A 17,558-nucleotide genomic window follows, 5' to 3' on the forward strand; every position below is an offset into this window, starting at 1 on the left:
GGGCGCGTCGCCAGCGAGCAACAGAGTGAGCGAGCGAGGGAGTCACGCTTTACGAGGCAGCTACAGAAGAGCCGTCAGGAGGAGGACCTAACGAGAGAGAGAGAGAGAAAGAGAGAGAGCGAGAGAGAGAGAGAGAGAGGGAGGGGGGAAAAAAATCCTTGTCTCCGTTCTGTCCGCCGCCTCTCTTGGAGCATCCGGCGAAGAGGAGTGCGGCCTGCCACGTTTCCACGCCGCCTTGCCTGGCCACTTCTGCGGCGGGAGAGCTGCCCCACGGAAGGCCCCTCCGTCGCTGACCACCAGAAGAGCAACAGAAGGAGACGGGCAGAAGCGCAGTCGGGATGCTTAACAACCTGACTGACACGGAGGAGGGGGACGGGGGAGCGCAAAACCAGGGTGAGTGATGGGATGTCACGCGTGCACGCGCGCCGTGCAATCCAGCCGTGCCGCTGGGATTATATTCCCACGTAGGGTGGAGGTGATGCGCAAATGCGCGCGCTGCCTTCCCCTTACTGCAAGGGTGCTGTGACAGGAATAGTAATGCGATGGATGGCTCCTTCGTATGTGCGAACAGGGGCGCCCCAACGAGGGCATCATCCTCATGCGGCGCTTTACTTCCATTCGGGTGGCCGAGCCACGGCGCGTGGGCTCTTTTTGGACCCCTCAGGAAATGTTGCCAGGTCCGTCAAACAAATAAGCGGCAAATGATCGTAACTCTTTTCGCAACAAATGGTTTAGAAAGCATCCAAAATCTTTAACTCCTTCATGGATGCTTTAAATATTGTCCTTTTTAGCGGTTTAGATGATTTTAGTTTTTCAAAAGCCAATGCCGATTTAAAAATAAATAAATAAAAATAAAATCCCGATGTCTAAAGCCAAGTTGAACTATACCGAGATAGTTTTTTGAAGCAGGGTCATTATGAAAGGCAATGGAAACGTTCATTCTATTAAATGCCTACTTTATATTAGCAGTTATTTTCTTCTCCATCTTTTCTAAGGAGCAAAATCACAATTAACATCATTAACAGGGACAACACTTACTAATATACTGTACTAATATATCAGCTATAAACCGCCTGATTTAGAGTGATCTTAAAAAATATCTATCGGTTGGCCAGTATATCGGCCAATTTTTGTGCGAAAATTTTTCACTCAAACAATTGACATAGCAGTTATTCTCACCTAAATATTGGTGGATATTGGCCAATCTTGACCAAAAAAACAATTTATATGGGCCATTCAACATAACAATTATCCTATTTAAGTGGCTATATATCAGTCTATTGAAAAAAAAAAGTCCATATATTGTCCCAATATTTCAGCCAGCTGATGTATTGTCAATCTTTAGTTTTCTTAACGGTCTACAGGTGTTGCGCCACCATTTTTATTATAAAAACTGTTTAACTTTTGTTGCCATTGATGCCGATAAATGTCCAACCCACTTGAACTGGATAGAGGTTCCAATCCAATTCGACTGACAGGTCATTTTTCTGGTCACGTACATTGTTTCTAGACAAGTTTAATGGGGCTAAGGTAAAACTGCCCCATTGTTAGAAAAAAAACGATGAATGGATGAAATCAATATCAGCTCTTCCACTAGAAGCCAAGAGGCACATACGCTAACCCGTTTCAGTACTCCTGACGGCAATAGACCATCTGATCCATTTGAACTGGGAGAGGCTGGCAGCAAATGATCGCTCTACTGCCTTTTGACTCGTAAGTTAAGTACTTGCCTAACAAATTGAGTCATGTTCCACACACACACACACTCACACACACACACACTCACACACACACAGTTGACATTCAAATATTACCCCAATTGATAGATATATTTAATGATGCCCATAGTTGGCTGGGATAGTCTCCAGCACCCTTTGCAATGATCTCATTTCGAAAAGTTGCAAAAAACAATTCATCTGCTTTTATCGAGGCCGACCAAAAACCAATATTTTCCACTGGTTAAGCGAAAGTTGCAGGTTTGACAGGCTTTTTATCCAACCAAAATGGCCCTAATAGGAAATGGGTTGCCAACAGCATACGGACAAGCCACACATCCACTCGCATGCACACGCACACTCCCAGGCCCACCGTCTCCACTAATCTCCTTGCACCCAGCTGTCAAAAATAAGCCCCCTGCTCCATCCAATCCATCCCAGACGTGTGCCTCTGGATGCTAACCCCTGGTGTCATCGTGTACTGTACGCACACATGTACGCGTATTATTATTTGGCAAAAAAAATTGAAAATCCCAAAGATGGCTGTGACCGTGTTGCAGAATTTTGAGAACGTCGTCCGTTGCATCTACCTAATGATTAAAAATAGACAACCAGCGGCAGCATGAATATTTAACCTCATGCGGGCTTCCGTCTTTTTTTAGGGGGGGTTTGGTCTGTGTGCTGCTTTTTGACTGCCATTGACAACAATAATTGATTGGTCGATTGGATGTCTATCACATTCAATGTCATAAATGGGTTATTCACAAACATTTTTGCATTTACTTTTTAAAGAAATAACAGACTCCGGCCTTGCAAAACTTGCCTAGCAACAAGTGACATCACAAAAAATATTCATCTCCATTTGTCCATGGAATCAATCAGTGCAGTTATAATACTACTGCATTTCTCCCATCATAATAGTCTAAAAAGTCCACTGCATCAGTCATAAATCGTACAAAATCTCAAATATTTTCCTTTTCAAAATGAATAGGGTTTCCTCAATTAATTGACAAATTTCTGTAATTTGGTTTTGGAAAACGATACAGTTGCGGTTTTCATAACCCTACGTTTTTCACTGCATTTATATGTGATCCGACTAAATAATCAGCGATGAGTTGACTATTAAGATAACAATCAGTGCTCGCTCTAAAAACGCTAAATCTCCAACTTGGAATTCATTTGACGGCAACAGAAAGTCTCCATCTGTCCCAATGATAGCATGTGACTGGAAAGTGCCTCCCAGTAGCATTTTGCCAGATTGACGATGGTGTTGGTGGTGTGAGCGTCAAGGTCTCTTAACCTCTGTTGAACAAGCGCAGCTGCAGTTGCTGTCGCTGTTCGCGGTGCTGAATGTTCATCACGTCGCTGTCCCTGGTTCTGATTGATGGCGTTCATTACCGAACAGCCCGGGGGGACGGGAAAGGGCGGGGGAGCACCAAAATGAACATGAACAATGTGATTATATTGATTATCATCTTTCTTCGAAAAAAAAAATGGAAATAGGACTGATATGGTGTCATTGGCGCTGTTCTGGAATTCTCCAGTTAGTTTTTGTTTTTTTTACGGAGAAAATCATCTGTTTGCATAGTTTATGGAGTCACAGAATTGGTTGTGTGTATTTTAGGGCTTCCACAAATGATTATTTGGGTAGTCGATTGAGAACTGATTAGTTTGGAGATTAGTCAACCATTCTGTTAAAGAACAGAATCGTTTGCATATTTTATTCCTTTTCGAATTTCATCTGACTGCTCATGAGCTGGCAAAGATGCAATATGGGTTGCGTTCCACCCGCCGAATTCAAAATTGGGTCATAAGGCAGCTTGAGAGTTGCACGTTTTTGCGCGGCAGCCAAAATGAGTGGTCACGTTGCTCTCCCGTCATGCTGTTAATTGTCTCCTGCTATTTTTTCAGGAGAAAAGGGACAGTCCCATTTGCATAATTACATTTGCAGTCACCTCCATTTCAATTGCAAATGTATTTTAACCAAATATTGTTGCCCTTTTATTAGCCATATTTGGCTAAGTCTTTAGCTCAGCTGATCATGTGACACATTCATCACACAGCGCTCTCCGGAGGCTGACAAGCCAGCCTATATTGCTTCTTCCAGATGACACATTAAGCACGTGGTCTATTTCATCATCATTTGGAGTCCAAAATGAGTTCTTGGTCTTTTGTACGTGGATTTTTTAAGAATCGTCTGTAGTCGTAGTTGTGCTTCGCGGACTTATAGTGCGAAAAATACGGCCATCCTCCTCCGATACATAACAATTAAAAGTAAAGTCCTGCCTACAATCCAAGAAGAATAATCCTAATCATCACAACTCACCAGCATTTGGTGCCCCCCCCTCCACAGTGGCCTATCTCCCGCGGTCTTACGCCGCATTGGTGCACGCCCGGTCGGGCTCCCTGCATCCAGGCTGCACTCCTTTCATCCCCGTGAATAGGGTTGTAATCATGTTTTAGTCATAGCTGACTGCATAATACTGCAAAATGCTCCCCAGGCGCCCCCCGTCCCTCCCCTCACTCTTGAGGAGCCGCTTGCTGTGCACGCCGGCCGTCATTACTCTCTGGCTTTCCGCCCCGCGACTTATCTGCTGTGAATAGGGAGCGGGTGAGCAAGCACAAATGCGCCGCAAGTGAGAGAGATGGCTGGCTACATGGGGGCACTTGTTACTTAGAAAGGTACGGACACACAAAAACAGGCATTCTAAGGACCAAGTTGAAAAAAAAACAATCCTCAAAAGTTCTAGTAATAGCTAGTTTTGTGGTCAGGAGGATAAAAATATACGAGAAATGTATTTGCCGCATCTAAACACTTAGCAACAGGCTTTGTTACATTTTATTCTTTCCCTTCATTTACTTGCCAGCTGATGAGTCAGAATGGTCTCAGACACGATCGGCCTTAATGACTCGAGAGTAAAAAAAAAGGTTCGTAATTACACACAGCTTCATTGATTTTATTCAAGGTAAGTATTAATGGAAGGCAGAGACGAGAGACGACGCAGTGTTGGGGGTTGGGGTGGGTAGGCGCAGATGAATAGATTTGACTGGGTAATTAAGAGCGTGGGTCATGGCGGTGGTGGACGACCACATAAAATGGCTGCCGACCCGTTTGCCAATTAAACCCAAAGGCAGGGAGGGATTAATGAATCATAAATGTATTTATTGTACTTGAAATGTATGTTTTTTTCGCAACACTTAAACTAAAGTTGGATTTTAAATGCAAATTCTTCCTATATGAATGTAAAAACATAAGAAAAATAAGTACAAAGCGTTTAGTGAATAAAAGCCTTCAAACAAAAGAACCTCTTAATATTTAATATCCAAACTCTTTTCCCCTTAGAAAAGATTGTTCCACCTCGAATTTCTACTTCGTTTTTCTTACATTTTTGCTGCGTTGTTGCCACATTCCACCCCTAAAAATGATCTTTTCCTCCCCCGAAAAAAGCAAAAGGTTTTCTGAGGTAAATTTCCACCGGAAAGAAAGATAGATGAGCGCTTTATGGGGGAAGAGGAGCTCGCTGGAAATGAGGCAAAGAGATGAATCATCCCCAAACAAGCCTTACGCAGGGACCTTCATCTTCTCGCTCATTTATTTCATCATCAAGCGAGAGCGGCGGGGTGAGTGGGCACTCGCAGAAAAATCCAAACCTTCTCTAAAGGTCGGCTCTGAATAGGGAACGTTTAAGATTGCATATTAACTGTAACGCCGTCAAATTAGCCGCACGCCAAAAGTTTCCTCATTTTGTATTTGGAATCCTACGTCGCGCCGACGGCCTCCGAGTCCTTGACGGGTGTCTCAATTTCCGCCACGTTTGGCGTCAGCGAGGACGAAGATAGATGCGTAATGAAAAGCCCGCCATCGATTGACTCGCACTCGGGCCGGCTGTTTCCCGAGCGCCTCGTGGTTCTCTTGGCTTTTCTTTTCATCAAGCCTGAAGAGAGAGGAAAAAAAACACTACCGTGCGTCGTCATGGTTACAAGCGCTGCCTTTAGACGTGATCGACGAACTACTCGTGCTGCTTTTGTTCGTTTTATACTGGTCAGAAAATACTTATTCACTCATGTCCAAACTATTTTAACCAGGTTTGGAAGCAATCAATTGATTTACTTTCACCATCAAGGGGACTTAAATGCGGTATTTATATACCTTTTGGCATATAATAGTTTATGGAGGGAAGTAAGTTTGGGGCAGTTTTACTCCAACCGGCAAAGTCTGCCTAGCAACAAGTGACATTTAAAAAAATAATTCAATTTGAATCTTTTCTGTATTTTGCGATCTACTCAAAGATCATTTCATTGTCCTGCCTGTCCAATCCATTTGAACTGGAAGGGCTGTTAATTAACATTAAGGTGATCGCAGTTCAAATTACATTGAGTAGCTATGGTAGGGTAGGGTAGAGTACTGTAGGGTCGGGTCAAATCGTCAGTACAGTTAAACTGGATTGGACGTCTATCGCTGTCAATAGTGCTGAAATAGACTAGTTCTGTGTCCTTTTTTTAGTAACTGTGTGGTAGTTTCACTGCAGCCCTGCAAAGTCTGCCTAGCAACAAGTGACATCTCTTGATAGTTGTTTCAACATCTAGATTAGTTTTAATCTTGATAATTTTTCCCTCATTTAAAAAAACAACTTTTTTGATTAAAGTAAAACAAGAATACATGTCTATTTATATTCATATTCATATATTTCATTCGATTTTTTAAATAGAGTTATAGTTACGGAATTTTCGGATTACAAGTCGCACCATCCAAAAAAAACACAGTGAAGATCAAATATATATATATAATATTAAGTCACATTTTTGGCAGTGTAATATTTTCCATTTGATCAGAAACCAATAACAAACAATGTTAAGGTAACAATGGTAATATGGACAGCAAGGCTGCCATAGATATGTAATTTATTCCAACGAGGAACATTTATTAATTCTCTACAAATGCATTGTAATTCATATTCACAGCAGGGTAAAAAGAGCCACATATTTGGACGTCTATCCTCGTCTTGTTTTATTCCATTGAGTCATTGCTCACTATTACTTAACAATTTAGTGCACATGTGCCACATTGCCATTTCCTTTTTACTTGACGCAAAAGATAAACACAGACACATTACTGGATTAGGAGGCCATCATTACAAAAGGGGCGCACAAAAGCGCCACACTGTAATTTGAGCGTTTACAATGACAGGTCTATGAATGGCCTTGTCTGGGAAAATAGTCTTTTTTTTTTACACAGAGGACACTTTTCTGCTCCCTCACCCCCCCTTTGTGGCGCCGGCTAATTCAATGATGCGTTTACACTTGGAGGTGTTATTAGATAAACGCTATGATGCATGGCGCCTTCTGAAGTCCGTGGGGCATGCTCAATCTTATCATGTAAGAAATAGTTTCGAATTGCGCTCACTAATACTGCTTTAAAACAACTTGGTTTTTGGAGGCGGCGCAGCTTCGCTTGGGTGTGAAAACTTGCATGTGTGTGAACAGTTTTCATTTCAGCTATAAAATATAGTTGTTCTTTGTGTGTCCGTGTGAGAGTGCGTGTTTTTTTTGATTGGATAACTTTATTCATCCCGTATTCAGGAAATTTAATTGTGACAGTAGCAAGAGGGTGAGAATGCAGGAAAGGCATAGTTATAAGTTAGACAGTACAGTCGCAAAGGCCGCAGAACAACAAAGCAAAAGTACAAAGCAAATCAAAGTAAATGGCATCATTAAGAATCACCAAATCAAATCATTAACGCAGAAAAGCAGCAAAAACACAAAACGAGCAAGAGTGGGCGGAGCTACCGCCACCGGCTGCCACTTGAACGCGCCATCTTGGTTGCGGTAGCAAAAACGGATACAGACTCAAAAAGACGTAAAGTTGGACAAAATGGACAAGATGCATATATATACATAGGTATATAGATATAGATATGGCTAGATATGGATATAGATATAGATATATAGATGTGTGTATATATGTATATACTTATTTTTTATATGTAACAAACGCCACATTTAAGGGAATGAGAGGAATCGCTTTGATTGGTGAAGAAAAGGTTAGACACAAACCTATTTTTCCCCACTGACCTTACAAAAATAGATTTACGGGAAATTGACAGCAATATACTGGGAGGGCTGACAGAAAATGAATCCCAATATGTATCCCTTCCGCATAACATTACCGACTCTTATTGTCAGCATATGAATTCATAATTTAAATGCAAGTAAAAAATGTGACCTTTTTTTTTCAAGCTCTCGACGACAGCACAATCAAACAGCACTTAAAAAGCGCCGGTGGCGGCCAGCGATCGGTCGCCATTCACTTAAACAGGAGCGAGCTAAGTGGACGTATAACCGTAATGTGTAATGTCTCCATCAACTATTTATGCCGCTCGGTTTGAATTTCACGTGCCGTTCTCTCCAGTGAAGTGTGGCCTTTGGCGATGCTGACCGCTTAGACACCTCGCTCGCTCCTCGACTCTACCTCGCATTCCCCCTCTCGCGTGTCAGCTTAAGTCTGCGCCAAACCGGCGTCTGGGCCTGATACGCCGGCATGAATAGTATTGCTCGGCCCGCTCTCAGTAATTGGAAATGAAGTGTTTGTCGGAAAGACGTCTCCGCTGAGCTCGAAAATGACGTTAACCTGCGGACAACCTTTCTAGCTTCTTATTTTTCATGCCAATAGTCTAAGAAAAGGTTTAGCGTTTCAACTGCAGACAGCTTTAGGGTTTTAAAATTGGTTGCTACAGCACATTTGGCATTAAAGCACTTCTTTAACGGCTTGACATTTTTTGCGATTGATTGTATTGTTATATATCTAGTCCAGTAACATTTTTTAACGTTGCATACAGTTACTAGTTAAATACCGCATTTTTTCACCAACACTTGAATGGACAGAAATTGGAAAGGCTCAAATCTTGCTTCAGAATTAACTGCGCTCATGTCCGAGTTAATTTACCAAGCCTTAATGTACATTTATCAACACCGAAGCTCAGTTGTGTCGTGTCAGGTAATGTTTGGCCTAATGGCCCATTTGGCAGCTGAAGAGTCAAATATTTACTTTTGAGGGGGATCCCGCGGTGGCCTCAAGCGACCTTTGGCATGAACGCGCCAGACAAACAAAGCGGATCTGATCAGACACCTGTTGTTGTGTTGGATAGACTGAGCCCCTGTGCGTTAAATCAGACCGGTTGGCTCCAGTTTGACGTGGAACCCTTTCCCTTCCTTCAAAGTCTTCTTTTCCACTTGACCAAAACAACATCCTTCTCACCATTTCAATCCCCGCTAATGCATGTATTATTCGGGCCTTTACCATTCAATAATGCATCTTTGGAAGACTGCAATAGGGATTTAAAAGCTTCCCAAAATAGAATCTCGTCACATAATTTATGATTGAGCAAATGAGGCCTTTTTATCATCTTTGATTTTCAAAGCATAAAGAATATATAATGACATTACATACTATTTGGATGCATGGTATATACACCGGTTTCAACAAGTAGGAATCAGAAAAAACAATTGAAAAGAAATTCTGTCCAATCATTTAAGTTAGGGATGTCCCCGAACCAATCCCAAGCAACAAAAGCAATCAAGTACATGTACAAGAATATTTTCAATATCATGCCAGGCCCTCCCAGTCCAACTGGATTAACTGTGAGCACAGTGAATTAGCTAGCGAAGCCAAACCTTCCGACCGACAGAGGAAGAAAAAGTGAGTTAAAACACTAAGCCTGGAGGGTTAGTTGTTTTTCCTCTATGGCAGCTGTCACGCCGACTTCCAAAGCAAGAAAACAACGGGGAATAATAATCATCCGTGTTTGGAATGTTACGAGCCGGAAGGCCTGACAGGCTTAATGGGTCTTTGGTGGCCAAACTGCCTCTGACTGAATGAGGCCAACGGATTCATATTTAGGCTTTTAGGGTAGCGGGCTATACGTTAGCGTGGCAAACCTCAGGTGGATCGCCAATCGGAGGCGTCGGTTCTTAGCATTGCTAAGTTGCTGCTCCTCTCTTCTAACCTACAAACATGGGCACAGATGGCGACCGGGCAAATGTTATACAAACATCTCGGTAGCCTCTGTGTTTGCTCATTTGAAAGCGAAGAGAAAGATTTCGACTTTTCGTGTTGGGATTTCAAGCATCATATTGGAAATTGTTCCATTTACATCGGGTTGCACATCTCTCGCAAACCCAGAAATGGTTCACACAAACGTCCTGGGAAACTCGCTCATATTTTTTTTATGTTATGAGTTAGTTAGTTATGTAACGCATTTACATTTAACTTATTGGCTGCCATTGTCCAATCCATTTGAACTGGGAAGGATGGCAGGGATTCGTGGGATACGCCCATTAGCAAATCAGTTCATCACGTGACAAAACATGCCGAGGATTCAAATTCTGGCAACTTTCAAAGCCCGTTTTCCTCAAAACCTCACTTTAATCCATAACCGAGCGACCACGACAGCGCCGCGCTTCTCCCGTACTTAAGGTGAACCTACTGTAATACATTTTAATGCTGCTTCCCAGCTGCCATTATTCACCAGGACAGCCTCGGCAAACGACAACGGCGGCGTCTCCACCGCGAGCATACAAATGACCTGCAGCGCTAGCATCCGTCTCTGCCTCGCCAGCTTTCCGCATGGCGGGCAACGCGATTGCCATCTTAAATGTGCTCTCGGCGCTAATCTCCGCAATTGAATTGTACAACAAACCTCCCAAAAATAAAAGAGACTCAGCTGTGAAAATGCAAATGACGAAGAAAAAAATGTTTGCGCTCAGCACGAGTGAATCTAAAAAGCCCAAAGCGGGAAAGGGCTTCGTTATTCTGGCGACGCGCGCGCGAAAATCATGCAATCAAATATAAACACATCAATTATTCATCATTTGTTGAATTTAGATGCTCACACTTGCACAGAAGGGATTTTAAATGAAGTGGATTGCTTTACAAAATCCATTGCAGGTGTTGTCATCTGCATGCCAATGGCCACTTGCTTGTTTTCTATCAATTGTGTTCTTAGGGGGGATATTTTACAAGTACATTCTGCTGTTTTCATGTCAATTTGTTCTGGATAGATACTTAGGTATTTGCTGGCTGGATGTTGCAAGGAGGCTGTCTTTTGCTCTCTTTTCCATCCTCCATTCTTAGCTAGTTGCCATAGCAACCTGACTTTACATTCCTTTTCACCTGCCCGCCATCTCTTTTCCACTCCAATCTCTCATTCTCTCGAGTGGCGTCGAAATCCAACAGGCTGACCTAGCTCATCTCCCTCCACCCCGGACGTCGTCAATACTGCGGATATTAGCACCAATAAGCGTACTTGATCGATTCTCATCGGCCTTAAAGCAGGCTCACCGCTCTCCACCTACCCGTGCGCAGCCCGGCGTGTATAAACTAAACGCTGCAATGTGCTACCCTGTCATTATCATGCAACTAGTGCTGACTACAAAAAAATATTTTTTGGGGGGCCTGGGGGGGTTGTTTGTTGTGATTCACGGCATCCTCAATGTGGTTGCTTCTCAGTCACGAATTTGCATTCGGGTTAAGCCTATGTAGGCTAAATGTTGCCGCTTACATATTTGGAAAGGTGCCTGCCCGCTGGTCGTGTGGTTAGCGCATCACCCTCACAGTTATGGATAGGATCGAGCGTTGAATTCCAGGTAACGGGCTTTCCTGTGTGGAGTTGATATATTTTCCCTGGGGCTCCCAAAACATCCCCAAAACATGCATGCAAGGCTATCTGGTTGGTACAGTATCGAATGAAACACCAAGGTGCTGGAATCAGTATGAGAAAAAAAATATCGTATGTGAACCCTGAATGGGGACGTGAGATTGGGCCCTGTGGAACCTCGTTGACATGCGAAACTCATTGACGACGCAAATGGATTGACTAGCACCGTGACAGCAAATTTATTTGATTAGGTGAAGCCCTATCAGGCTCGGTTATCTAAATATGTAGACATTTCGAGTCAGACAGTTATGCTACTACGACATGAATTCGGATACAAAAGCTATTAATTCTCAAACATCGTTTTTCCTGGAACAGTGGAGTGCTAATTGGGCTATTTTAATCAAGCACGCAGAGCAGAGCAATGATGTGCTGTGCAGATTCCTGTGTGCAACGGCAACATAGATGCAAAGTGACAGCCCCTTCTCCATCAGAAAGACTGTGGGGAGGCACCCAGGAGAGGACTCGCTTATAATAGAGGCCCAGTCAGATGTCCTTGAAAGGGTGATTGGACGCACGATATATTATTTATACAACACTGACCAGGTGTGAAAAGCCACGGATAGTATATAACTGGGCTTCTAAAATTAAAGCATAAATCACAAAAAATGACCACATTAAACTTGTAATTCATAAATATTAATTACACACTATATTTTGACCACATGTTCACCCTTGCTTTCTTTTTGGTATTAGATTTTGTAATTAAACAGGCTTAATCAAAATTCCAAAATGTAATTAATGGGACTTTGATGGACAACCTTAATTTATTGCATATGTATTAGTGCATTGACATGGTTTGTTTTGAAAGTGTTTTATTGATTCATATATAATTACATAGATACATTAGTCCTTGAAGTTGTGTTCCTAGTTACCAATCTACTTTCATGCCTACCGAGCGACCAACAATTGCCTGAAATGAGATCCACCCAATTCCATCTTTCGCCTCACAATCATCACGCGAGTGGCGCTTATCTTTTTTTTTTCCTGATAATGCTCACCATTCAAATGGAGTCTTACAGGGAAAGAGTCTTCTGGCAAAATGTCTCGAGATAATGTGGCAATGTAAAGTCGTCTTAAAGATTGTACTATTCCTTTAAATTGCTGCGGCTCTTTCATTGAAATTCAAAGAATAGGCTTTTTTTCCCTAATTTGCTGGCTATGAAAGCTACTGACAACGCTTTTGTACTGCGCTAGTGTGACACGCTAACATTTTGTGGTCGTTAAAGCAAAAAGCTACTTTACTGTAATTGAATGCGCGCGGCGGCATATGCGACAGGGTGGGACCAGGTTGCCAACTTGTTAGTGCGGCATCTACAGAAGGTCGCACAATGGACACACCAAAACTAACACAAAAAAACACTGCAAGAAGCAAATAAAAAAAACACTGCAGCGTATCACGAATTTGGAACATGTACAGTGATGCAAGACCACACTAAAATATTTTATCAATGTAGGGCTCATTTTATACGGTTTGTGTAGACATACCGAATAATTTAATATAAATGACTAAATTTAATGAGTCACAAAGGTAAAATAACATTAATTTTGTTCATTTTCGCTTAGATTAGCTACAGTGCATTTAATGAGGCCATTATTAAAACTAGAGTAGCGGTAATGAAAATGCTAAGGTTAGTGACATGTTCTCTACACAACGGCTGACTGAGCAACCTATCTATTTATGTATTCCTCTATCCATTGAGTCTATGTATCTATCCTGTCTGAGAATTGCTGCTAAATGCCTGCCTTTGGGGCTAATGCCATGTTAATTGATCCCCATTAAAGTAAATAACAAAGGCAATGTCAATGCAAACGTCTTGTTACTTGACATTTAGACGTTTTTGCCGAGTTGTCATGTTATTGGAAGAATTGTAAGGTAGGAGTTCATCACAGCATAACGGAAGAATCTGCTTGTCAAGTGTGTTAAGGGAGGGGGGACACATGTATAGTATATTTAAATTGTTGATTTAGATAGAATACAAAAAAATCCTATCTGCAACTGTATCATCGCTATTCAGAGTTTTGCTAAATTATGCAAGAACCACATTAACAGCCACATGGTCTTATTTCCACTTGTGGCTTTTTTGTCAATAGGTTAGGTTGCTGTAACATCAACACCTTCTTAAGCAATCACTTATTTGGAATGTCACCTCTCCTTCACCTTGAACTGTTTGCTATGCAAAGAACATACGGTCCTTCAACCCCCCTCTGCCCGGCAGGTATCGGGGGAAGCATTCAGAGAGATTGATGAGACGCAAGAATGAATGATGAGGATCTGAAAAGAAAAATGAAAATAAGGAATGAGTGAATAAGATTGAGAAATAAAATTAAGGAAATGAAATGCTAATCAGAATCAAAACAAGAATGGCAAAAGGCGTTGGAAGATTGGTGATTAAAAACCAGATGAGAATCAAGAGCTGGTCTAGAGTTTCGTGTGGAGTTGTGAGTAGTTGGGATCTCAAAAGACAAAGGACAATTAGAAATTAGGCCATGAAAGCAATGAATAGATGCAGACCACAAAAACTAATTAAACATCATAATGGTGTAAAACTGTTGAAGATTGGCAAAGACAAATGAGATTCAAAAGAGGTGAATATGAATGGAAGAGCTTCATGTAGATCACAAATAAGCGCTTAGGGGAGGGGTGGGCAAACTGGTCCTCGGGCCGCTGCGGGGTGCAGGTTTTTCTTTTAACCGATCCTACACGGACAGTGTAACCAATGAGGTTTCTGAGAAAAGAAGAAGCACATGACTGTAATCCACTGATTCCACTTGTAGGACACCAGATTAGTGAAAGGTCTCCTCTTGATGAGTTGGAACAAAACGCCCCACCCACTGCGGCCCTTTGAGGAATAGTTTGCCCACCCCTGTATTAAGGTGAGCCTAAGAACATTCATGAGAATCAGTGTTTTTGACAGATTTAGAAATATTTTATGAGGGGCAGATATAAACTGATGGGAATTAACAACTAGTGTTGAGGAATTTTGTTTGACATCTACCAGAAGGGTCTGGAAGAAATGAAATCGTAAAGATTGAAGATCAGGAAAAACGGCTCAGGATCAAAGACTGTTTTTCTAGATCAGGATAGACAAATGAGTGTTGATATTCTTAAAGGATTATAGGGAATCTTTAGCGAAAGTGTTTGAATAGTGAGCAAGGGGTTGGCACATCTCCCAAACAGTCAAGCGGTTCCAGTTTTTGATTCTCAGCTAAGGACTTCCTGTCTGCTGGGCTAGCTCACCCCTGACCTGGATAAGGGAGGATCAACACAGCTTGATGAGGATCAGGAAAAAGTGTCGAGATCACCCATACTCGTACTTTAGGGTTTATGCGTAAAGAAGTATTCCAGAGCCACGAGATTTTAACCGAAGTGCCGGAAGACGGAGAGATTACAAGGTGAGTGTGTAAGGTCTTTGGGGCTCACGTGTCTGGAAACGCCGTGCCGAGACTTCCTTAACAACTCAAAGACCCCCTGCTGTGACCGGAAATCTTACGTAACCCGGAACTTCCAGAATCACAAAGTAGCTCTCCACTCGGCACTCGTAAGCCAAGGTGACACATCAGCCCCGTTCTACTTTTAATCACGATAGGCTTGTGGACATAATAGGTATCTGAAAGATTCATTTGGACCTCTACTGAGGACGAAGCTCGGATGCCGGCAAGCACTGGGAGACGCGACTGGAAATGAAGTCTCGTCATCTGCGCCATCGCTTATTGCTTCAGTCAAAGGCGCAAAACTAGGACAAGACTCCAGGGCCAAAAATAGAACAGTCGAGTCTTTTCAGCGCATTTAGAAGTTTTCAGCTTTGGCGATTGATCTGTCAGCGTTGTTTGCAATCGGTGCTCGTGATTTGCATGTGTTGGATTTTTTTTCTTTTCTTCATCTATTGAGATTGTCCTGTTGTAAAGGATATTCGATTCTAGAGACCATCACGCCTTTATTTACTTGGAAGATTTTTTTCCCCTAAAACCTTCAAGTTTCTAAAATAGAAAACCAACTTCGGCACTGATTGATGATATGAAAAAGTACAACTATTCTTGATGTAGTTATAACCTCTGGAGTCACATTGGTTTGTTGAACGTGAAAGGGTGAAAGCAATTCTGGCCAATCCTCCCTAGCTAGCAAAGTGGACACATTTTGTAAATCACCTCAGAGTGTTGCAGGGTGGGCGTGTGTTTCTCATGCATTTCTCTGTCACCCTCCTGCAGAAAGTGACCTCTATTTACTTGTCGTACAGCGTCGATTTTGAAAAGGCTCCATTGGTGCATTGCAGCAAAACATCATGCCGGCCATCTTACGTCAGTAACACTGTACTTGCTGATAGATTCATTTGTCAGTAAGATACATGATTTTTTTGCCTTGGAAAGAAGGATCATGCTAGTCATTTTAGGATTGAAATTTAATATGTAAAAATATATATACATTCAGACAGTGACGTTTATTTGACCATATTTAAGTGCAGATGTGACAGTTGGAGGAATCAAATATTTTTTTCATTTATATAACTTCTGTTGCTAGAGCAGAATCTTCCTTAATATTTAATCGCTAAAAGAGCAAAGAAAGAAAAACTTTATAAGACTAAGAAATGTCAAAATATAAGATTATAGTCGCAAGATTATTAGAATCAAATTGTACATTTTAATATTACGAGAGAAAAATTGTGAATAACGAGAAAATAAAACGGTAATATTACAAGATTAGTCAGATTACAAAATGAAAATTAAATCAGACATTGTAATATAAGCGGATTACAATCATAATATTACAAGATTAAAGTTGTTTTGTTTCTTACTTTTACTTTACGAGAACTGGAAGTTGTTTCGTTTCATGGGCTAAGAGTTTTGGCGACGTGGACAAAAAACTATTTTTGGCTCAATATTAGGAGGTTGAAATAATATTAGAAGAACACTCTGTACCTTTTATAAGTTATATATTTATTTATTTAGTTGTTCGGGATAGCCGGACTTCAAATTTTGGCAAGATGAAGGTCGTTCTGACAAAAACATTTGATGATGTCGTAGTGGGAAAAACTCGCTATCACTCGACAAAAGGCAGCCAGACTGATCACGCATAAAGACGAGCTCTTAATTCAAATTTTTAATGGAAGACGCCATTTATTATCTTACCTAAACTAACATTGCTTTGCAATGAATATTCATGCATAGTACAAATACAATTCACCTTCAATTTAGTTTCATGAGAACCACTTTAAACACTAAATTGGTTTTTATTCCATGGTGCAGGTCCCTGATGCTGCACTGGATAAAATTCACCGGGCATCTTGTCATATCTTTCATTTTACGATGGTTACACAAGAAGAGGAACCCACATGCATACACAATCGCACACACACTCTGGAGGGAGGTTATGTAACATACAGAGTCCAACAAACGGGGGGTAGAGCGAGAGAGGGAGGTATATCGGTGCCGCGGCGTCGGCCCCGCAGTTGTGGAAGCGCCTCGGAGCAGAACAGATTCAGCGCCAGGCTTTGAGCTTCAGCTGCGCCTTTAAACTGTGCGCGTGCGGCCTGCGGTAATTAGCTTTCTTTCTTTATTTGGGCTTTCTTCTTCCCAGCATTGCCGCTTCAAAGGCGGGAGGGATGGTGAGGAACATTGAGCATGCACATCCCTACCAATGAGGCCCTGTCCTCTGCATCCACATCTGGAAATATTCTCCCATTAAAATATATATTTTTTAATTTTTTCCCAATATCATTTCTGGTTGGTATACAGTTGAAAGCAATTCCAATCATTAAAAAAATAGATAACATGTATGTTGATAAAATAGGTTAGTTCGTCCTTAAATGGCCAGGACAACAATGATGTAAGGGTAAATTTGATATTAGTTTCATATATGCAGCATGCAACAATAATATTAATATTAAGTGACTATTTTGTTTACTTTGAAAAATCTAAACTTGTAATACTGCATTATAGCAATTAAAATTCTATGTGTGGCCAAAACACCAAAGAGGCAACAGTCAAAACAATTCACAAGGTTGAAATATTTCAAGTTCCTATCTCAGTACCTGCACTTGACTGTGACAGAAAAAAAATGTTAATTCCAGCCCTAGAATAAACTTGTCTGGTTTGGACTCACTGGTTGCCAAAGGGAGAATAGGAATGACTGCAA

The 17,558-nt window shown here is 41.6% G+C and overlaps 1 protein-coding gene across 6 annotated transcripts in view; it reads left to right on the forward strand.

Moving 5' to 3' along the window:
• slc12a5a (solute carrier family 12 member 5a) overlaps window positions 1–17,558 on the forward strand; it is a 110,345-nt gene that overhangs the window by 41,847 nt on the left and 50,940 nt on the right. The window contains exon 1 of one of the 6 annotated variants that reach the window (XM_077602069.1): window positions 62–393. The exons of the other annotated variants lie outside the window; for them this stretch is intronic. Coding sequence (XP_077458195.1) covers window positions 339–393 — 55 coding nt within the window. The 5' untranslated portion in view covers window positions 62–338. Of the gene's footprint in view, window positions 1–61; window positions 394–17,558 lie in introns of those variants that run through there. 6 annotated transcript variants of the gene reach the window in all.

The sequence above is a fragment of the Stigmatopora argus genome, chromosome 6, assembly GCF_051989625.1.
Source record: "Stigmatopora argus isolate UIUO_Sarg chromosome 6, RoL_Sarg_1.0, whole genome shotgun sequence".
NCBI classification, from domain to species: Eukaryota; Metazoa; Chordata; class Actinopteri; order Syngnathiformes; family Syngnathidae; genus Stigmatopora; species Stigmatopora argus.